Genomic DNA, 22,787 nt, shown 5'->3' on the forward strand with positions numbered 1-22,787 from the left:
CTGTTTCATCCTAATTCATCACATTGTTTCTTGATCAGCTCTTTCCAAAAGGTTATGTGACAGAAACAACTTCCTTTCCCATTTGTTCCAAAGTACAGTATTCTTAATCACAAGCTTTCATGTTCTGTAATAATGTTTCCTGGTTCCTTGCACTTACAATCCCCCCCAAAATGTGAAAGTTTGCACACCAAAAATTTGTTTTATAAAATATACAGTAAGATTTCTTCTTAGATATATAACAGTACCTCCACAGGGTATTCCACCATCTACTTGTGACACAGCTTAGAAAAGGAAGAAATATGTAATTTATTTCTACAGCAACTTTGTATCTGAGAATCTTTTATTTTGGGATGTTAATGCAGTCTTGTATGGAAACCCTCCTCACAATCAAACCAAGCAATGTTTACTCTGTTTGAGTACTTACTGATAACCTCTCTTAGGAGGAAACAAAAGCACTAATTGCAGTCTTCCAGCAAACATTTACCCACTGCTTCAGGATGGTCAATTTATCTAGTCCCCAAAATGGCAGTCCTGAAACTGAAATGAGTGAAAAATAGATATTCGAGAAGAAAGGGGAAAGTGATTGAAAGACTCAGAGTTTGAAGCCGATTTTACAGTGACTCAGTCAAGCACTGAATCCTTCCCAAATACCATCTTTATTTAGCAAAGCCGTCAGTTACTGGCCTGGCCTGGAAACGGGAACGGGACATTCAATTGCATTTTCGAGGCTGTTTCATCTGCAACAGCTTCAAGGACTTGAAAAACGCAACAAAAATATGAAGCAGGGGGCGGCTGCCTTTGTGCAAAAACATGATCGCGCTCTCACACTCCAGATGTCTGTGGGGCAAGCTAGGACAGATGTAGGCTGAGCCTGCACCCGCAGGTTTCACTCCGAGTCGAAACTCCCAGTCCTGCAGGTGGCGTGCCTGCAGGTGGCGACAAATGCCCTTAAAGCTATGCGCTGTCCGTGGTCCTGAAACTCCCATGACTACGAAGCAGACGTTGAGAACGAATCTTGCTGCCGCCGCTGCCAAACGCAAAGAAAAGGGGGGGGGGGGACGGAGAAAAGGCAAAGTGCCCATTCGTGGCCTTTTTTTCAAAGTGCCAAATTATAGCTGGAGGGAGGAAAAGGATCGCACTCGGGTTTTCTCCCTTCTTTGCAGCTTCACAAATCACTCACAAACCATTGCTGTGGCGGTTAATGTGTTACTTCTTTCGGCTGATCAAAATAAGGAACGACCGTCCTTACTTCTCTTGTCGAGCATACTTTCCCCCGATTTTTTTCAGCTTGGCCTCTGGCCAAAGCTTAGCTCATTCTGCTTCCCAGCGACTGCACTACCATCTGGGTAAGAAGGGAAGATGCAGCCAACAGTGCAGGCAGTACCAATGTGAAATGTGTTGGATAAGTGGAGGGAGAAGATGCAGTTTTGTCCACTCTCTTACACACCCGGAGGCGTGGAGTCCCAACTCTAGAATGAGGGTTGGGAGTATTGAGAGTCATAGTGCGATACCTGTGAAAGGTATCAGTTGAGGACGGTTGCCTTATTTGCTGGCGACTTAACTTTTGCTCTGAGGAATTATTTGCCTTCCTTTACACTGGTTAAAAGTTTGGGAGAAGTGAAGGTAAAAGCGAGGGACTGAGTGCTGGAGGCTCGAAACTCTGTTTCGGGTTTAGTTTCCCCTTCTGAATGGAGGGAGGGTCTCTTTCTTAGTCGTTTCACCAGGCGTGCTGTTCCACATTCTACTGATAAAAAGGAACCATCGCTTGGAGTGTAATGCAACCCAGAGAGAAATACCTATTCACACCCATAAGGTGTGTTTGCCGGAGGAGTAGTCGATGGGAGGATGTGGGGTGGAAACTGAAGAAAAGATGAAGGGGGCAAAGTGGAGAAACATAAAAAAACCCGGGAAGATTTGGAAGTGAAGAACTGGGATTGAGATGAAAGAAAGGACAGGAGGAAACAAAACAAGAACCTAATAGCAAAAGATAGGAGAACCCCAAAGACTGAAAGAGAAGGAAAGTCATCAAATGAGTGGCGGGTGGAGTGGGTGCTAGAGAGGAAAGGAGAATCGAAGAGAAAGGGAGGGCAGAGCGAAAGGAGCCCGGAACAACCCGGGAGCTACAAAAGCGGGGGGCGGGGGGCGCAGCTGCAGAGAGAGAGAGACGTCGGTGACAGCAGCAGCAGCAGCAGCAGGGCTAAAGAACGGGAGCAGGAGCGGGGAAGCCGAAGGGGAGGGAGGGGGCCGAAAGGGGAGAGAAGAGAAAGGAGGCAAAAGAAGCGAAGGGGCAGCCGAGGGAGGACAAGATGCATCCGGACGAAGCCTCAACCTCAGCCAGGACGGAAAGACCGACGGGGAGTCGGGGAAAAAGAAAGCTGAGCAAGTGAGAGTTATTCGAGGAGGGCGAAGCAGCCGGCTGGAGGCAAAGAGAGGGCAAGAGAGTTCTTCGGGAAGGGCGAAGCGGAACCCCGAGCAGCAAGTGGGTGCCGTCGGAGAGCGCGAGGCCGGGAGGCCGAGGGAGAGCGGAGCGCTCGGCGCCGTCGGTCCCAGAGTGCTCAGACTGGGACGCGCGATGCAACCGGCGCGGCGCTGCCACTGTGACCGGGGCTCTCCCGAGGAGCTGGACGTGGCGAGCCCGGCCGCTCCCTCGCTATAGCTCATTAAGGGACACGTCATCCAGGCAGGCGGCCGCCCTTCGCCTGTCCCGTCGGGGGGCCATGGTGACCCTCGGGAGGAGCTGCCCGCCGCTGCCAGAGCCGGAGTGAAGGCGCTGCCTTCTTGCCCGCCCCTCTCGCCATGGAGCTATCCAACGGCACGGCGGCGGCCGGCTTCAGCGAGCCGACCGGGTCCCCAACCCCGCCGCCCTCGGGGTCCCCGGCCGGCCTGGGCTATCAGCTGGCCACGTCCGTAGTGCTGGGCGCGCTGATTCTCTTCGCCGTGTTGGGCAACGCGTGCGTGATCGCGGCCATCGTCCTGGAGCGCTCCCTGCAGACGGTAGCCAACTACCTGATCGGCTCGCTGGCCGTCACCGACCTGATGGTGTCGGTGCTGGTGCTGCCCATGGCCGCCCTCTACCAAGTGCTGGGCAAGTGGACGCTGGGCCAGGCGATGTGCGACCTCTTCATTGCGCTCGACGTGCTGTGCTGCACCTCGTCCATCTTGCACCTGTGCGCCATCGCCCTGGACCGCTACTGGGCCATCACCGACCCCATCGACTACGTCAACAAGCGGACGCCCCGCCGGGCCGCCGCCCTCATCAGCCTCACCTGGCTGATCGGTTTCCTCATCTCCATCCCGCCCATGCTGGGCTGGCGGACGCCCGAGGACCGCTCCGACCCCAACGCCTGCACCATCAGCAAGGACCCGGGCTACACCATCTACTCCACCTTCGGCGCCTTCTACATCCCCTTGTTGCTCATGCTGGTCCTCTACGGGCGCATCTTCAAGGCGGCCCGCTTCCGCATCCGCAAGACGGTCCGCAAAGCAGACAAGAAACAGCCGCCCTTGTTGCCCGCAGCGCCGGGGGAAAAGGTGGCCGACACTTGCCTGTCCCACTCGCCGGCCAGACGCACCAACGGCGGTCCCCAGCAGGAGCAGCGGCGGCGGCAGCAGCAGCAGCAGCAGGCAGCGGCGGCCAAGGGCAGGAGGAGCGCGGCGGAAGCCAAGGGGGCGCCCTGCGTCAACGGGACCCTCCGGCCGGGCGAAGGCGGCTGGGTGGCCGCCTCGGCCCTGGAGCTGCGAGAGGTGACGCCGTCCAACTCGGCCAAGAGCCTCATGCTGCCCCTGCCCAACCACCCCCTCCCCGACGCCGCCTCGCCGGCCCCGGAGCGCAAGAACGAGGCCAAGAGCGCCGAGGCGAAGCGCAAGATGGCCCTGGCCCGCGAGCGGAAGACGGTCAAGACGCTGGGCATCATCATGGGCACCTTCATCCTCTGCTGGCTGCCCTTCTTCATCGTGGCGCTGGTGCTGCCCTTCTGCGAGGTCGGCTGCTCCATGCCGGAGTGGCTGGGCGCCGTCATCAATTGGCTGGGCTACTCCAACTCCCTGCTCAACCCGGTCATCTACGCCTACTTCAACAAGGATTTCCAAAGTGCTTTCCAGAAGATCGTCAGGTGCAAGTTCTGCCTGCCCTGAGACGGGGCGGACGGCGGCCGAGTTTGCCGGGAAAGCTTCATCTCCTTCGGCTCCACGGACTTGGGCGAGCCCGAGCTTGTTTCGTTGGCGGAACCTTCTTGCCCTTCTTCTGCGGGACCGGAATTCTCCGCCTTGTTTTCTCGGGGCCCCTTGGCTTTGGGGGTGGGAAGGGGTGGGAAAGAGAGCGTCCTTGGGGGTCGCCGCATGGCTGGAGGCTCCTGGCGGCCTTGGGGTCCGAACACAAGCAAGGCTAGCGCGGGCCGAGATCTCTGACCCTGCGCTCTTTTTTTTTTTTTTTTTTGCTCTCCGTCCTCTTCCTTTCCGAGCTACTTCTCCCGCAAGACGGCTCTGGAAGGTAGGAGCGCCCGGTGGAAAAGCTGACTGTCCCTTTTGATTTCTCTGTTTCTGTCGGTCCCGGTCTCGACTCCTTCTCGGAGTTTACTTCTTACTCCAGGCTTGAGAATCTGACTCTGGAGACCGGGAAATAGGGGGGTGGGGGGGTGGGGAGGGGGGGAAGAGAGAGTGATAAAAACGGAGGAGGCGGTTTCGTGGGGAGGACGGGCTGCAGGATTGAAACTGAGACGGGAAAGAAAGCAAAGCAGTCCCCCCCTCCCCATGGGAACCCGCCCGAATTTAAACTACAATAAAAGCCACCCTATGCATTAAAAGAAAACATCTGCTCATCTCGCCTAATTCTTCCTCTCTCTCTCGGATTACCCACAAGAAAGTAACAAGCGGCCGCAGCGCAGAATTTGCTTCGAGGAAAGGCCGAGTAAGTCGGAACTCTGAAAGGGAGCGAAGGTTACCCCCACCCTGGATGCCGGGGACCTGGAAGCGGCCTGCCAGGCATCTGGGCTGGGCCGGGAGGAGGGATGGTCTGTCTTGTCCCGCCACCTATCTGGGAAGGTCTTGACTTGATTCCTGAGCCTGTTTGTTTCCCGAAGCCCCTTCTCCCAGCATCACTTTGGGTTGGGGGTTTTCTTCCAAAAGAAGGGGGTGCGTGGGTGAATGGATGTTGAAACGCCGGTGGGGTGGAGAAACAATTCATTCCCAGGCAGCTTTGCTGGAAAGTCAATCTTTGCTCTGGTTTTTGTTTTGGAGGGGGGGGCTTCCATTTGGGGGCAACTTTGGGGCAGAATCCCAGGGCTTTGTGGAGAATCAGCAAGGGTAAGGTGGGGTTGTGGCTGGGATCTCTGCTGTAACCCTAGAAGAGGCCTGAAGATCTGGGGCAAATAAACTCCCTCGGAGCCAGCATGGAGAAAGTTTAGGCAAGTGGCCTCACCAATCTCTTTGGGCTCAGTATTGCAGAAGGGAAAAAAATAGCAGAGCAATATGGGATTGCATTGACAGAATCAATGGAGAGGGCAGGCCAATAACTGGGTGCTTCAGGTATGCGGCATAAGGTTCATTCAAGCCCCCAACCTTCAATTTACAAAAAGAAGAAGAAGAAGAAAAAGAAGCTTCAGCAGAAATAAAGCAGCTTTTCTTTTCTTGAGGTTTCCTCTGGAAAAGACCAAAGGTGCTTCTGCACCATTGGATTCTTCTACAACTTGTAGAAGTTTGGAGGAGAGACTCTTGAGCCAAGATAGCAATTATAAAATTTGATCCAGATAAAAGTAAGGCCTTCTCCTGCCTTATTTTTTTATTATTATTTTCTAAACTGGGTGGAACCAGTTTGTGGTTCTCTGCAATGTTGGCCATGTGCACATAAAGGCCCAGGGCTGCCCGCTGCACTTCCATTGCAGGCTGCCAATCTCTAGCCCTTTATTCCTTAATAGACCGTGAGTTTGATAATATGCCATATGTGGCCAGCATGGAGATATTAAAACACTAGAAATAACACTGTAAAAGTTCCATCAGATATTCCATCCAAATCCAGATCACTATGCTATATTTAAAGTGATCCGAAACAATTGTTCTGTCACAAAAATGTGGCTGTAAACTCGGTTTACTTGTTTATGAACTGGTTTCTTTTTTTAAAAGGTGCTTTCTGGTTATATATGCTAAATAAATGTCACAAAATTGCAGTGCAGGGCCTGAAAGCAATCCACAAATCCTTAATCTGTAAGAGACCTATAGAACCCCATTTTAAAATGTGTGGGTTAATACAGGAGTATAGGTTGTGATCTACAGGTTCTAGCAACAATCTCACACACGAGTTTATTTTATTAAGCACATTTAAATTTTTGAAGCACACTTGAACGAAACCCTAAAGGAAAATAGTGAATATCTGAATCTCACTTACCAAAGAGTCTGTCCTGTAGAAAAACAACAATTAGACAAGTCTAGAAATGATCTCTGAATCCTTCCCTCAAATGCCGTCAGTTCGAATCTGATTCTTCCATCCAATCCAGAAGCGCTTTCTAGGGGAATCAGCAATGCTGTCGGGTACCATTGGGAATGGGGCTTGTGCTAGATCTTGGAAGTGTTCTCAAGGAGTTCCAAGGAACATCCATTAGTTTGTATTCTAAGCAGATGTTTACGGAGTTCTGTAGTACATACAAATGTCAGCGTAAACCTAGGAGCGATGAGATCATAGAAGATGCAGCACTATGGGTATAGAAAGAGAGACCTTTGATCTATGTAGTCCAACTTGTCAATCTTGACTGAAAGCAGTCATCTAGAATTTCAAGCAGATTTATGCCACTCCCCTCACTTTTCCAGAAATTTAGGGCTTCTGCGGGAAGATAAGAATGCTTACTTTCAAGCAGGAAAGGTTATGGATTTTAAGCAACAGTGAATTCATATTTGGAATTAGAGGAATTTCAGTATATTTGCTTCCATAGAAAAGCTTTTAGAATGCTTCTTATAGAGGCACAATAAATAACCCTTGCTCACACAGGTGCATGCATATTGCTAATTCAGAATATTTTTTAGGAAGACTTCATAAAGCAAGAGACTAAATATTTTCTAGATTGTCCTAGAAACACTGAAACAGATCTGTCATTCTTTTCATGTAATTCTTGGAGGGATTTTCCAGCGGCTTGAAGATTAGATTAATAGAATAGAAAAAAATGTGATTCATTTATTATGTAAGTCCAAAAGACCACTTTCCCCACCCCAGACCCTGTTTTCTCACTAGGATATCCCCTTTTTTTCTTAGCTTTCAACTCACTTACCAGCTTCATGTAAATTACAATGTTTGAAACTAGACCATGTGGCTTGCAAGCAGTAGTTTACAGTTTAGTGTACTGGCTAAAATCCATCAAAATAGGGTTTATTCACTGGCTGAGGCTGGAGCGCACGAAGGCTATCTTTCTGATGGGGAAATGTGAATTTCCATTGTCATGTTGATTGTGTGATAAAAGGCAGCATCAAACATAACTACCACAGGTACATATTAAATTAAATCAATCTTTGTCATTAGAAAACAGAAGTCGCAACTTTTTCTTTTATTTTCAACCATCAGATCCAGGCTGCACAAATCAGGGCAACAACTGAACAGCGGCAGAAAGTTGAAAGTTTTCTACCTTGCTTTGTTGCCCTCTAGTGGTCATCTGGAGTTTTGCAGCCCAGATATGGTCATCCTTTATTCTTTAAATCATTTTGTTCCATGATTTATTCCCCTTAATTATTAGATGCTAAGAATATTTTTTAAGTGAGAATACAATCTCTTCCTTATTCACAACTGAGTTTTAGTTCAGAGGTAGTACATAATTGTCATGAAGAAGATGCATTGGTATCTCCATAAAGCAAAAGAAAACTGCAGCTTAAATTCCTAAGCAGCTGCCAGCCGGTAGTCTAGATTGCTCATTGATCTGAAAGCCCATTCCTAGGCTTCATATTTTTCTTTTAAAAAAAAAAAATCTTAAAGCTTTCACTTTCACTGCTAAAATCTGTCTATTTTTAAAACAGCAATAATATTGATGTTTTTCCATAACAAGGTATTATCACAATTTTCAGTTGGCTCTTTGGCTAAATAGCTAAGTGGCTAAACTTTCTACGACAGAGTAGGCTTCATTGAACACTATAAATCTAATCTTTTCAAGACAGTTAATCTGCTAATCTTTTCTACATGTAAATATAATAACATCAGAGTTCTTGGTTTTGTAAAACAGATAGAATCCCATTCCAAGTTAAAACCATCTTTATTTTTGGAAATAGATAGAATAGATAGAATTCATTGATATCATCTGGAAGATATTTAAATCTTTAAATAATGTGCTCAGGTCAGAACATAATTGTGTAAGTAAAACTTCCAAATTTGCAAATAAACTGAATGTAGACATTATTGAGATTTGACTGCAAGTATGGAGTTTAGGACAAAGTAAACCTTAAAGTATACAGTTTTGCAATATAGTACAATTTTAAAAAATGCCATATTTACATGGCTGTTGATTTATTCCATGATTCAAATAATACAAGCTTCTGTGAGTTTTGCATTTCTCTGCAGAGGGAAATTAGTTTTATTGAAATTTTCTCTAAAATGTCAGGGTTAAGCCATGCTTTATATTCCTGGTTTATGAATCAGTTACATTTTAACCAGAATTCTCTTGGTGCAAATACAAATTTATAGACAAATATAGAAATATAGACTTCGGATGGAGTTGGATTCTTCTGCAGCAACCACTTGTGCAACAGCTGTTGAAGTCTGTTTGACAAGAGCAATTCAAGACATTTTAAAATTGAAATTGAGAACTCAAATGGCCTCTCCTCTATTTGACTGCAAGCGTCTAAAGGTTTTGCTGTTTCATTCAGACCCACATTTTTGCTATCAACCTCTCTGCCACTCATGATACAATCTGAAGTGTTTACCTGACTTCTCTGCCTGATCCCGTTGGGTGTATGTCTCAGTTTTTTTCTGGAATAAGGGCTTTGTATGGTTTAATCCAAAATTCCCAACTGGTTGTTTTCCATCTGTATTGGACTTAAACTCTTGTAATTACTCCTGTAGCAGCTGGGAATTATAGGAGCTGAAATTCAAAATATATGGAGAACACCAAGTTACGGAAGGCTGATTTAGTTTTTTAATAGCACACTTTTATCCACATCTGCTCAGACACACATTCAGTGGGGTTTACTCTGGGTAAATAAATATAAGATTGCAGCCTATATTGGTTTATTAATATATTCATTTAAAAATGTATGTCCTACCTTATACTATCCCATGGGTTTATCATAATTTCTGACTGTTTTTTTTGAGTTACATGTGGGAAATGGGAAAAATTAAAATCTTACTTTCGCTTAACACGAAGTGCTTCAAATGTTTTATAATATCCAGAACTTGCAGTCAGCGTGATAAAATAAATTTTAGGAGTTAAAAACCTGGAACAAATTGTGAAATCTTTGAAAGGCACCAAGTTTTGAAGAACTGTTTTAGAAATCTATTATTTTCAGACTGCTCTTTGGATGTCATGGATTAAGAGACAACCCCATTTAATGTAATACTAAATGCTGATGCTTTAGAGCCAGATTAATATAGTGGATAAAGCACCAGGCTATAACTAGGAAATAGAGACTGGGAGATGGTACATTCTAGTCCTACCTTAGGCACAAAGCCAGCTGGGTGACCTTGGACCAGTTACCCTTGCTTACCCTAGCCTAGAAGGAGGCTGAAAATATTGCCAAAAATCCCTGCAGGAATCAGTCCAGGCAGTTTTCAGGAGTCATTACTGTCACGACACAAAATACAATAAAATAAAAATGCTTTAGATAGGACTGGCTACTTTTGTTCTAAAATTTTCTTATATTTCTTTTCTTAATATTTCCCAGGCATTGCTGACCTGCATATTTTTTTCTCCAATTTGCCTCATGCTCTTTTATAATGCAATCAATGCTCTCCTTGAGCATGTCTCAAAAAAATAGCGTGACAAGTCCTAAACTAAATCCAGCAACCCATTTTGAAATTGCATTTTATGGATGACTCCTTGGCTTCGGGTCCAACTACAGTGACTTGGAAAACTGGTCTCTTCCATTCAATTGAACATGCTTCATACTCCAGGTGTTTGTTTCCCAGATGCTGTTAAAATTATTTTACAGTAATGGATAAGGAGTTTGTGTGTGCGCGCACGTGCGTGCTAACGCATGCTCATGCTTGGAATCAGTTTCTGAATGCTGGAAAAGCTGTCACAAAAAGAAAGTACAGAAGGCTGTGAATTTAACAAGCAACAATGGATGAAGGGTTCACTTTCTGATTGCAAAATTGACTGGACAGTGACACCAAATACAAGTGTAATTCTGTCTTCCAGAATCATATCTAGGTGATTCTGGGCTAAGTAAAGCTATTGTTTCAGTGGGACAGGTTTTGCAGAGATGATCAGAGTCTCCTAAAACCCTCTTTAGAATCACAAATCCTAGGGATGTGACAGAATGCACCCCTGGTTACATACAGGGTAAGGATTGGGACCTAATTTGTTTTCCCCAAGCCTAACTAGATTTGACAGGGATGTGAATATATTTGCACTACTCAACAGTCTACTCTCTTTGTGATATTCATCTTCAATCTCATGCTTGAGTCAAAAGGTGATCTGCTTTAATCCGAAACAATTTGTGCTACCTAGAGCTAAAGGAAATGTTATTCTGTGATTTATGTGAATGTATATGCCCACTGATGAGCTGCAGCTGCTTACTATGTTCAATGACAGGTGATTTTAATATGTTCTAAAATTCATTTTTGGATCAAAATGGATGGCATTTTCTGAATTAAAGTGAACTTGGATTTCATTTTTCACTCCTTTCTTTCATTATAATATCTTACGCATTTCTGTTGGTGATAGTCTTATATTTTTGAAAATTAAAACAGAAGTCTAAACACGCTCCATTGAAATAACAGGATTTAATTTCAAGTTATACACAAGGGAGGCTGATACTTTACACTTGCCGCTCCTAAAGTCTGAATAACGTGTGGGTGATACTTGTTGCAACACATGACTGTTACAAATGAGAAATCTTATGTTGTTATTTCTTTAGATATACCAATACACTCAGCTCTACTTAAATTAATTTTGGAAAGCAATAAATTATCTCTCTGTCTCTCCCCCACCCCCCATCCTTCTTTGAGAGAATTACTTTCTAGTTTTTTATGTCAGAGGTTACCTCGGTATAGTCAAAAAAGGTGACATGATCAAAGCCCCACCTGATGCTCATACAAAATAAGCAGAGCTTATTTTATTATTACTCTCATTCAAAATAATCATACAAAAGCAGCACAGAGCTGCTGTGCTGACTTTTTGGACCATGCTCTGTGGAGAGTTATGGATGCATACTAAATACAATTATATAACATTAATATTATTGGGTTAGAACTGGGTTATTTTCATGGAAGATTGGAACATAAATAGGTTAGTTGGAAAGAAATAGAATTCCTGTTCTTTTCTAAATAATACTTTTTAATGAATCTGGCACTAATAAAAGGAGGAATGCTGTGATGTACAGTTTGGACTAATATCTTAGTGACACACACAAGGATGCATTTATGTGAATCTCTGCATTTTGCTTAAGGGAGACACATCTACTTGATTATCCCTTCCATTTTGATCTTTACAGTTAATTAATTTTCCTTTGCAAATGGGTTATGACTGTTTCATCTTGAATATAGGAAATTTAAAAGGACAGAAGAGCTTTGTGTACAGTTTAACTCTTAATTGATATTCCCAGGGGAGGTTACATATTAAGCTATTGCTGGATTCAGTCACTATTATCCCTTCAAAATTGAAATCCCTATTCTGTTTTAATAAAATGTCTGTCTCATAAAGTTGCCTATTTAAAGAAAAAGTGAGCTATGGATTCTGAATGGCCAAATGACACATTATTGACGTAAAATATTTTGACTTATTTTAAATGTTGGTTTCTCCTGAAAAAAGAACAGAAAAGTATTACAGATTGTCTTACAACACTTACAACAGTTCATTTAGCAACCGTTCAAAGTTAGAACAGCACGGAAAAAGTGACTTATGATCGTTTTTCACACTGATGACCTTTGCAGAATCCTCTTGGCCATGTGTTCAAAATTCAAATGCTTGACGACTTTATGACAATCACAGTGACAATTTATGACAATAGCAGTGTCCAGGGGTCATGTGATCACCTTTTATGACCTTCTGAAAAGCAAAGTGAATGGGGACTCCAGATCCACTTAACAACAATGTTACTAGCTTAACAATTGCAATGATTCATTTAACAACTGGGGCAAAACTCCCTTAACAAATGTTTCACTTAGTAATATAAATTTTGGGTTCAGTTATGGTCGTAAGTTGAGGACTATCTGTATTTGGCGTTGAACATTCCCCTGGTTCTTCCAGATGCGCTAGATTGTTACTGTATAACTTTGAACTTTGAGAGTTAGTATACTGTACTGGAAAAGTCCCTTGATAGGTAAATCTGTATACTAGGCACACTGGTGTAGCTCTGTTTTTGTTCCATAGCGATTCTGGAACATCGTAATTTTGGGATAAGGTAGGGCAGACTTCTCAGTGTTTCACCAAGAGGCCATTTCCAGGACAATTGCCACATAGACTAGAAATGTTGGAAGTTGTAGTCCTAATTCTTTTGGAAGTCACCAGGTTGGGTATGATGCTGTGAAGGATCACCATTTTTGCTTTGGTTAATGTATACAAATAAATTCACAATCCCCTAGCAGCTTTATTTAAAATTACTTTCGTTGTTGTTGTTGATAATGAAATGGTTCAGGCAAAAACCACTGAAGATTCAACGGTTTGCCTGAACTATCAATGGTATATCAACGGTTCCACGGTGGCACAGTGGTTAGAATGCAGTATTGCAGGCTAATTCTGCCAACTGCCAGCAGTTTGATCCTGAAGGGCTCAAGGCTGACTCAGCCTTCCATTCTTCCGAGGTCAGTAAAATGAGAACCCAGATATTTGGGGGCAATATGCTGACTCTGTAAACTGCTTAGAGAGGGCTGTAAGGCAGTATGAAGTAGTATATAAGTCTAAGTGCTATTGCTATTCATGTAATTTAACAAATGTGCCCAGAAAAAGGCAATGTGGGAAATGCAAGGAGATCCCTTAGATAAAGGCTGTCAAACTCCCGGCCCGCGGGCTGGATGCGTCACGTGCTGGCCACGCCCACGTCCATTTTAGCGAAGGAGAAAAACGTCCCGATACGTCATGTGACGCCGCTGTGATGATGTGAGTTTGACACTCCTGCTTTAGATGCTTCTATTCAGCCTTTCCTGAAGAGCAGGATATTGGTTGAATGAGCCAAAAGACATACTGAAATCTGATCTTGAAGGTCAAAGGTTAGAAGATCTCTTCATTTTAGCTGATACTTTAAATGTACCTTATAGGTTTTATGATTTGCATTTGTGACTTGATTTAGAAGTTGGAATCAATATGTCTTACATCTCCTGGTATCTGAGAACTTAGCAATATGTTTTAGTGTTTAGCTGTTTGGTACAGAACTCAATAATGAGGAGACATCTGTTATTTTCCTTTTAAAAATATTTAGAAATAATCCTTATTACTCCAAGGCTTCAACAACTAGTATTGATTTCTGGTATATCATTTATTTATAATCCTGTTTTCCAAATAGTTAAATGTATGCTTTAGAGGTTGGGTTCTTCTTGTTTCAAACTTCTTGGGAAACATGGAAGAGAACCTTGATAGTTATGTGTGCCAGTTATTCTACCCTGCAAAATCTCAGAGCTTCCCCAGATAATGAGTTCTGGTGCTCTTGACTTCTTTCCCAAATTGCATTCTTCCTTATTCCATGGGGTAACTGACTTTTGAAACTGAGAGGCCTCCAAAGGCAGATATGGTGATACAGTTGGACAAGCCCAGTTCAAAGAATTGGGGCTCCACACAGGACATGGTGAAACCCTGAAGTAGCATGATGCGGCTGAAGTTGCCTTGAAAGCTCAGCCAAAGAGAAGTAATTAAAAGAGCCAGATATATTTAGCCCTGAGAAGAGAAGATTTGGACACAGACATGTCATCACCATTTCTACTCCCGACTCTTGAAAAATCAGCATGAAACAAAAGTCATTACAGTCATGATTGTCTTCACAGTTGCTGACCTCAAAATGTAGAGGTTAAATGCTGTCCTGAGACAAAGAAGAAATTCTGCCAGAGGAAGATTGGAGGCTGAATAAACTGAATGGTTGTTAATTGAAAATGGTCTTTGGCCAAGAGTTTAATGCTATCTATATCTTATTGGGAAAATTCCCCATTCAACAGAGTGAGGCTTACATTAGGCCCCAATGAATTCAACAAGGCGCATTCCTAAATAAGCTTTTACAGTAGATTTATATTCTATCTTCCATGTCAATAATAATAATAATAATAATAATAATAATAATAATAATAATAACATTTTGACTCTACAAAACACCACCTTACTCGGAACAGCTTACATCCTCTGATGATACCTTAACAGTTCCTAGGTCCTTGGTTAGGACTCGAGCTGCTGAGCTATTAACCAGCCTCAAAGGCTGTGAATCTCACTAAAGATTAACCAATAATAATAATGTTAAAGTGGCTTATCAATGCTGCAATTAAAACTGTATCTGTAATAGAAGACAAGGCATATAAAAACAAATTGTATGGAAAGGGCAACTTTCCAAGATCTGAGAAGTGCTTCTCAAGAAGCCAGTGATAGAGCCACAATCCCAAAACCATAAATAGTGTGCAAATGTGTACTTTACATTTTTGCCCCAGATGGTGTTCAAGTCACTGGACAACATATGTACAATGAGATTGGTGGAGCTCCCTCAGTGCACCCCCCCCAACACAATACAACTCACAGTGAAGACAGAAAATCCCTAACCCAATAAATCATATTAACAAACACTCAGTCCTATTGCACCAATGTAAACATGTTACGTGTTGCGCCGGCCCTGCAAGTCCATTGTACTACGTAGTTATAACATTATTTCGCATTCAGGAGTCTGACAGCCCACGGATAAAAACTGTTCTTCAGCCTGTTTGTGCAGCTGGTTATGCTTCTATATCTCCTTCCCGATGGTAGGAGGGTAAAGAAGTGCTGACCAGGGTGAGTGAACAATAAAAAAGGATAAACATGGAGTTTATTTTAAAATGTAAAAACAAATAAATTAAAAATATAGTAGCTCATATATGATTAATATCCAGTCAGGTAAAGCATACTTCCGGAAAAAAAAAGATTAAAAATGGATGTGAATGCAGATGTATCTTTCATGGACATTCATAGCATTTCTAGTGATGTTCAAAAATGAAAGGAAACAGAAGGGCAAAAATCATAGGTGGGTCCCTAGGAGAAGAGGTAATATAACCTTTGTGGAGGGGTTTTTAGAACGTATAAAAGTCAACATTCAGACTGGATACCTTGTTCTTAAAATCAATTCATCTCTTTTTTTAATGTACCTTCCTTTCTAGGATTGGAATGTTAAACTGAATTTAGTTTCATTTACCCCAAAATAGAGGAAGCTGAGATAGGCTGGGTACTGTACACAAACACTTGAGGAGAGTAAGAAACTAAAGTCACAGAACCAATAATTTTAAACTGAGCACAGAAACAATTGGATAGCCAATGAAGAAGGTATAAGATGTCCAAAACTTTTCCAAACTCCCAACTCAAGTTGCTCTGTATTACTGAAATTTCCAGGCTACCAATAAAAGAAAATATTTGAAACTCAGAGTTGAACAGTGGGGTCCTTGGTGCTCTCCAGGGGTGGGTTCTACTTTCCTTTACTACCGGTTTGCAACAGGATCGCACACACGCACTTATGCGCATGTGCAGATCGCTTCTGATGTCATCAGGGTCAGTGGGCGGAGCCTCCCGCCAGTTTTACTACCAGTTCTATAGAACCGGTCCGAACCAGGGGCAACCCACCACTGGTCCACTCTGAACTAGGTTATTTTCTTGTAGACATTCATTACCCAACTAGAAAACATCATCAGTGCTCGAAGGAACTGTAAACAGAATGCAAACCCCATTCCCTTCTAGCAATGATAATGTTACCTAGTTGGATAATGAAATGTCTTCAAGAAAACAACCTTGCTCAGAGAACACTAAGGACCCCACATTTCCAGATTAATATAAAACATAACAAGAGAAACAGACTCTTCTGGGGGACAGAGGTTATCACAGCTTGATTTCCCAATATCAGGCAGAGTGGAAAGAGACTAGAATAGTGATAGATAATGTGATTTTTTTTTTTTAGCATGGTAACATCATCCAAATTCTCTACCAGTCTCTTCAAAATAGCTTTCACCTCTTCAGAAATTTGTGTTATTAGGCCAACTAAATAATTAAGTGAATAACTAAACTGCCGATTGTATTCTCATTATCTCCATTAAAATACGAACAAGAAACTGGAATAGCACAATCAGAATTCTCTAACAGATCATCACTTGATTAATTATTTATAATGGTTCTTCTTGAGTATCTCTTCAATGTTAAGAATTTCTATCTTTTTGAATTGCCTTTTATACTTGTTTTAGTATTGGAACATGGCCAATGCTCCAATAAGCTTAAAAAGCTTAAGAAGCTGGCGGTAGCTACCAGTACAAGACCATTCGCAGTACGGAAAAGCTAATAGAAACTACCTTGAGGTGTGTGCATGACTAAATTTTATTTATTTATTAAATAAATTTATATAGCTATTCAACTCACACATAGATGACTCTGGGAGTCTTACAACATACACCATTACACATACAATAAACGATCGTGAAGAGTTCTGTGCTATAGCATATATATCATAGTGATAACAGATTTTCCTATACCACCTTTATAATTTAAAAAACATTAATGTTATCAATAGAAGAGAATGCATGTAGCTCAGCATTGAACTGTGAAGTTGTTGGTGCTCTCTGAGCAAAGCTGCCTGGCTGAGGAATTCTGGGAGTTGAAGTCCACAAGTCTTAAAGTTACCAAGGTTGGAGACCCCTGCCCTAAGGATGTGACAGAGGCACCTTCTGGTTTCATATATTGACTTCCCCAAGTCTAACTTTAGATTTGACAGGGAATCTGGCAACCTCAAATTGTCATGACCATCAATATGTCATACGCTAGCATTCTTTTATTTATTTACAGGATTTATAGGGTTGTCCATTTCATACAACTGGGAGGGTGCAAGAGGAGGGAAACAACCAAAGTTAGAAGCTAGGTTTATATTTTCTATAGCTGAAGTAATAATCACGTTCAGGAATTATTCTTCTTGGGGAAGCCACTTAAAGAAGATACATTTGAAGTTCATTAAGTTAGTAGACAGTACCAGACTTTTTTTGCTGATGTCTGGATATACTGTCCACGAGTCCAGAGACTGCAATTGTACCTGGTGTGAAAGTCAGTAAGTCAGAGTCTTCTGAGACAGCTCCTCAAAAATTTTAAGTCACGTTTATCTAGAGCAGGGGTCAGCAACCTGTGGCTTTGGAGCCGCATGTGGCTCTTTCATCCCTCTACTGCAGCTCCCTGTCGCCCATCATCTCCACAATTGATAGGGCTTTCAGTTAGGACAGGTAGAGGAAAAAGGATGCTGTGCTAGGAGGAGACTCTATGGTGGGGGAATTGGAGTTCCGGTTGGCATAGGTAAAAGGATGCTGCGCTAGGAGGAGACACTATGGGGGGGGGGGACAGACGGACTGGGCTTCCGGTTGGCTCCAGAATTGAATGGGAGGCTTCCGGTTAGGGCTTTTGTAGCTCTTTGAATGTTTAAGGTTGCCTATACCTGATCTGGAGAGATGATTTTAAAGGGAGTCAATGGATCTAGGGTCACCTATTTGGGATGTGCTGATGTCTCAGTGAAGGAGAAATTTACTGCCATCAGTTACTCTTTTTTCTATGGAAAATAACCCCAAAGAAATAATGTAAAAGTACAAAGATTTTTTTTTACTGTAATTTAAAATACATCTTGTTTCATGCTCTCTCTCTCTCTCTCTCAGATTTTTAGACTATCTTGATGCCTTACTTAGAGAGGATGTTCTGGTCATTACCTAAATGACTCAGGACAAAACCTCAAGTTACATAAAAATAAAGTATGTTTAAGAAAAGCAATGAGGGACAGAAAAATAAAATAGTACAATAAATCAGAATATTCTATGATAAAATGTTGAGAGAAAGTATTCGGTGCCACTTTTACTATACATAAATATAAAACATGAGGTAGCTTTAGTTATCGATACAGATACAGATTAACAGAGTTGGAAGGTACCTTGGAGGTCATCTAGACCAACCTCCCACCCAAGCAAGAGACCCTACACAAGTGATGGCTAACCTTTTTGCCATTGCATGCCAAAAGCATGGGGAGCATGGGGGGGTTGTCCGTGTGTGTACCCACACCCATAATTCAATGCCTCCACACACACCGACGCATGTGCACATGACACCCACCCCCCATGCTACCCACGCTTTTGGCACGATGGCAAAAAGGTTAATGGTGGGCCCGGTAGACCTGTTTTTCGCTCTCCCCAGACTCCAGAGGCTTCCTTGGAGCCTGGGGAGGGTGAAAACAGCCTTCCCCACCCCCCCAGAGGCCCTCCGCAGGCCGGAAATGGCCCATTTCCTGACTGCCAGTGGGCCCGGAAGGCCCAAAAATCATCTGGCTGATGCGCACATGCGCGCTGGAGCTGAGCTAGGGCAACACTCACGTGCCCACAGATATGTCTCTGCGTGCCACCTGTGGCACCCGTGCCATAGGTTCGCCATCACGGCCCTACACCATTTTTGACAAATGGCAGTCCAATCTCTTCTTGAAAGTCTCAAGTGATGAAGCTCCCACAACTTCTGAAGACAAGCTGTTCCACTGTTTGATTGTTCTCACTGTCAGAAAATTTCTTCTTATTTCCAGGTTAAATCTCTCCTTGTTCACTTTCTATCCATTATTCCTTGTCTGGCCTAGAGATGCTTTAGATAATAGCTTGACCCCTTCCTCTCTGTGGCACCCCCTCAAATATTGGAAGAGTGCTATCTTGTCTCCCTGGTCCTTCTCTTCATTAGACTAGCCATGCCCAGTTCCTGTAACTGTTCTTCAGTCTCCAGTCCCCTAATCATCCTGGTTGCTCTTTTCTGCACTTTTTCTAGAGTCTCAACATCTTTTTAATAGTGTGGTGACCAGTGGTGGGTTGCTACAGGTTCTCCCTGGATTGGGTGAACCGGTAGCAGCGGCAGTGGGAGACCCCGCCCCACCCACCCGGATGCTTCTGTGAATGCGCAGAAGTGTTGCACACGTATGTGAGTGTGCGCTCGCGCACGAGCAAATCAGTAGCAAACTAAATTGAAACCCACTACTGGTATTGACCAAAACTGGATGCAGTACTCTAGGTCTCTAGGTACCTTAGTCTTACTAAGGCTTTATAGAGTGGTATTATTATCTCACTTGATCTTGATTGTATCCCTCTGTTAATGCAGTTTAGGATTGCATTGGCTCTTTTGGCTACCGCTGCACACTGCTGGCTCATACAGTATTTAGCTCGTTGTCCACTAAGACTTCAAGATCCCTCTCACAGTTACCGCTATTATAGTTATAAGGTTTAAAGACATTTAAAGTGTTTGCTTTAATGACAGAAAAGAACAAAAGAACTGATAGATCAGGCTAAAGATCTAACAAGCCAGATTGTCCTCATGAGTAGGAGTAGCCACTAACAGCCATTTCTGTCATGAATTATTTTAGCACTCTTTCAATGCCATCTACACACTGTACTACAACTCATGGTAGCAAACCTCATGTTTTAGCTGTGAAGGCTTTGATGACCTATTTATTTTTCTGTCTTAAATCTTTCACCATTATGCTCCATTTGATAACCCCAATTTTAGTTTTAGAAGACATGGAGAAAAATGTACCTAGTATTTTCTCCATGCTGTCTGATCCATTAATAACAATCATGTCCCATTTGGTTCACTTTCTTTTCTATCAAATTCAGAAAACAGAACTCAAATATCATAACTTTTCTTTCAAGGGCACCCAGCATATCTGCTGATTGATTTGGCAACGTTTTTTTTTGGAATAACTCCCTATGTATCCAGCCACCGTCTTGGCAAAATGCTCTCATTTGTCTTTATAGAGTCTCACAATAAAGCAGCACATGCTGAACACAACACATCTTTTCAGTGTGGAACCACAATTGACAAAACATTTGAATGATAGAGAAAAACGTTGGCTAATCTTGAAGAGAGTTTTGGGTCTTTGGAATCTGTTTTGAATACGAACAAATAGAGTGATTTTTCTTAGTAATGTTGCTAGTTGCACTATATGTTTACAGTCAGGGCCTATGCTGTTTTGCAGAGAAAATCTAATCAATAAACCAGATTGTTGTTTTTTAAGTTGTATAGTCTTTATGAAACTGAAGAATCAGGGCTGAAATCCAGCAGGTTCTGACAGATTCTGGAGAACCGATAGCAGAAATTTTGAGTAGTTCAGAGAACCAGTAGTGGAAATTTTGAGTAGTTTGGAGAATCAGCAAATACCACCTCTGGCTGATCCAGAGGTGGGGTGGGAATGGAGATTTTGCAATATCCTTCCTCCAGGAGTGGGGTTGGAATAGAGATTTTACAGTATCCTTCCCTGCCATGCCCACCAAGCCACGCCCACAGATCCGGTAGTAAAAAAATTTGAATTTCACCACTGTGAAGAATCAATCCTAAATTGTGATATTTGTACTGCATAACTCCCCAGTCAGTTTTGGGGGAACTGAGGAACTGAGGAATTATGCACAGCCAGATTTTCATTATGCTTTTATACAGCTTTCCTCAACTGCGAACTTCAATAGCATTTTGACTACAACTTCCAGAATTTCCAGAATACATTTTAGGAGTGATAATTCCAATGCTTCTTGAAACTAGAAGGTTGAAAAAGTCATCTTTAAGCATCATGGGTGGATTAATTAATAATGAACATCAATAAAAAATATTAACCATGGAAGAGATATGTCTTGCCAACCCACAGAATAAAGATCTTCAGCTTGAGGTAGCTCTCTGGCTTTTTAAACTCAATGTCAGGGTTCCAAGTAACACCCCCAATGAAAGAAAACTCCAAGGCTTGAGTTTCCTCAAAGTTCCATTTTATTAGAGTTGTCATACTGGCACATCTGGGAAAACCCGAATCTGAAAACTTCCAGGATTTCCCCACCCAAAAGAAAGTCCAAGTCCCTTCCCCTGCACCCACATGTCCATCACATTTTATTTTATTTTTATTTTATTTTATATTGGATTTCTATACCGCCCTTCTCCCTGAGGACTCAGGGCGGTGTACAGCCAGATTAAAAAACATGCAGAACAAATATTAAAAACAATTAAAAGATATATAAATTTGGCCCAATTAAAACTCATTACCAATTAAAAACGTTTAAAACATTTAAAAAACAGTTAAAAATGATCCAATCATCCACGGTCCCAACTGGAGATGCCTCCCAGTTCCAGCGTCCAGGTGCAGGACAAGATGTCCTTGACCTTCTGAGAAAGGAATGTTATTATGACTATATATCACCCTGGCTCCATACAATCCCCCCTCCCAGTTTCCCACAGTAGTAAATGTGGCAGGCCTGAAAATCCATCGAAATAGATGGCTTCCAGGCCTGCACTCTACTCCTAGTCTCTATTTCTGGATGTAGTAATGCCTGAAGGAAGGATCTGCTCCAACTGCCCTTTTTGGCTGTGATGATCATGCCAGTGCTGTTATAAAAGGGGAAAAATATCAGAAGAAGGAGTGGTCCTTCTGCAGCATTTATGGCTTCCACCATCAGTGGTTAGATAATTTGGAGCAACCACCTGACCTGGTTCCAATTATGAAACAAAACTGTTTGCATACAACATAGCCTGTGGCTTTTAGGAGTCTTTTTTTAGGGACCAGAACTTACATAGTTATTTTTGTGTTAATTAAAATATTATTGGGAAATCTTGTAGGGCGCAATCTCTGCTCAAGGCAGTTCACGGATAAAACAAGGTAGTAAATATTAATAACATTGACAAGACATACATGCAATTTGCCAAATATTAAAGTAACAAAATTCATAAAACTATTGAAGTTGCGACAATCTTTTTAAATGAGTAGAAAGCTCAGTGGAAAGCCATCAAAAATGATTATAATTAAATTCGTTTGTTTGCTTTTGAGGTGACTCTGAAAATAGAAAAGTGCTGAATGCCTGCAACAATGGGACTTTACAAACTTCTAATCTAAAAGGAAATGAAACTGAAATGCTTTGGCCACCTAATGAGAAGGAAGGACTCACTGGAGAAGAGCCTAATGCTGGGAAAGATTGAGGGCAAAAAAAGAAAGGGACGACAGAGAATGAGGTGGCTGGATGGAGTCACTGAAGCAGTAGGCGTGAGCTTAAATGGACTCCAGAGGATGGTAGAGGACAGGAAGGCCTGGAGGAACGTTGTCCATGGGGTCGCAATGGGTTGGACATGACTTCACAACTAACAACAGCAACAAAATCTAAAAGAGTTTTCATTTTTTTATGGTTGATTGAATGATTTAGTAATTGTTTGAAATGTGTTCTGGGTTTCCCACTTCAGGTGTTAGAAAATTCGCAGCCAGTTCCAGTGCAATTTATAAATAAACTTTTAAATTTAAAGCACATCTCAACCATTCCCCCTTTCAAAGTAACAGAGACCTGACAATTCACCATCATTGTCCTAGTTAATGTCTTTTAAATGTCTTTTTAAAGACTGGCTGTGATATCTCTCTGCATATTTATATCTTTTGTCACATTAGTTCAGTTTATGTTAAATAAGGAAATATATAGTGACCTACTTAGAAGAATGTAAAGGCTATGA

The 22,787-nt window shown here is 42.6% G+C and overlaps 1 protein-coding gene across 1 annotated transcript; it reads left to right on the forward strand.

Annotated features, from left to right (window-relative positions):
- The first annotated feature begins 2,796 nt into the window (after positions 1-2,796).
- Positions 2,797-4,134, forward strand: HTR1A (5-hydroxytryptamine receptor 1A). Its single transcript, XM_070934556.1, has one exon. The coding sequence runs from the start codon at positions 2,797-2,799 to the stop codon at positions 4,132-4,134; it is 1,338 nt and encodes a 445-aa protein (XP_070790657.1).
- Positions 4,135-22,787: the final 18,653 nt, after the last annotated feature.

Source organism: Pituophis catenifer, unplaced genomic scaffold (assembly GCF_029215685.1).
Source record: "Pituophis catenifer annectens isolate HBS135680 unplaced genomic scaffold, rPitCat1.0.hap2 SCAF_2, whole genome shotgun sequence".
Classification (NCBI taxonomy): Eukaryota; Metazoa; Chordata; class Lepidosauria; order Squamata; family Colubridae; genus Pituophis; species Pituophis catenifer.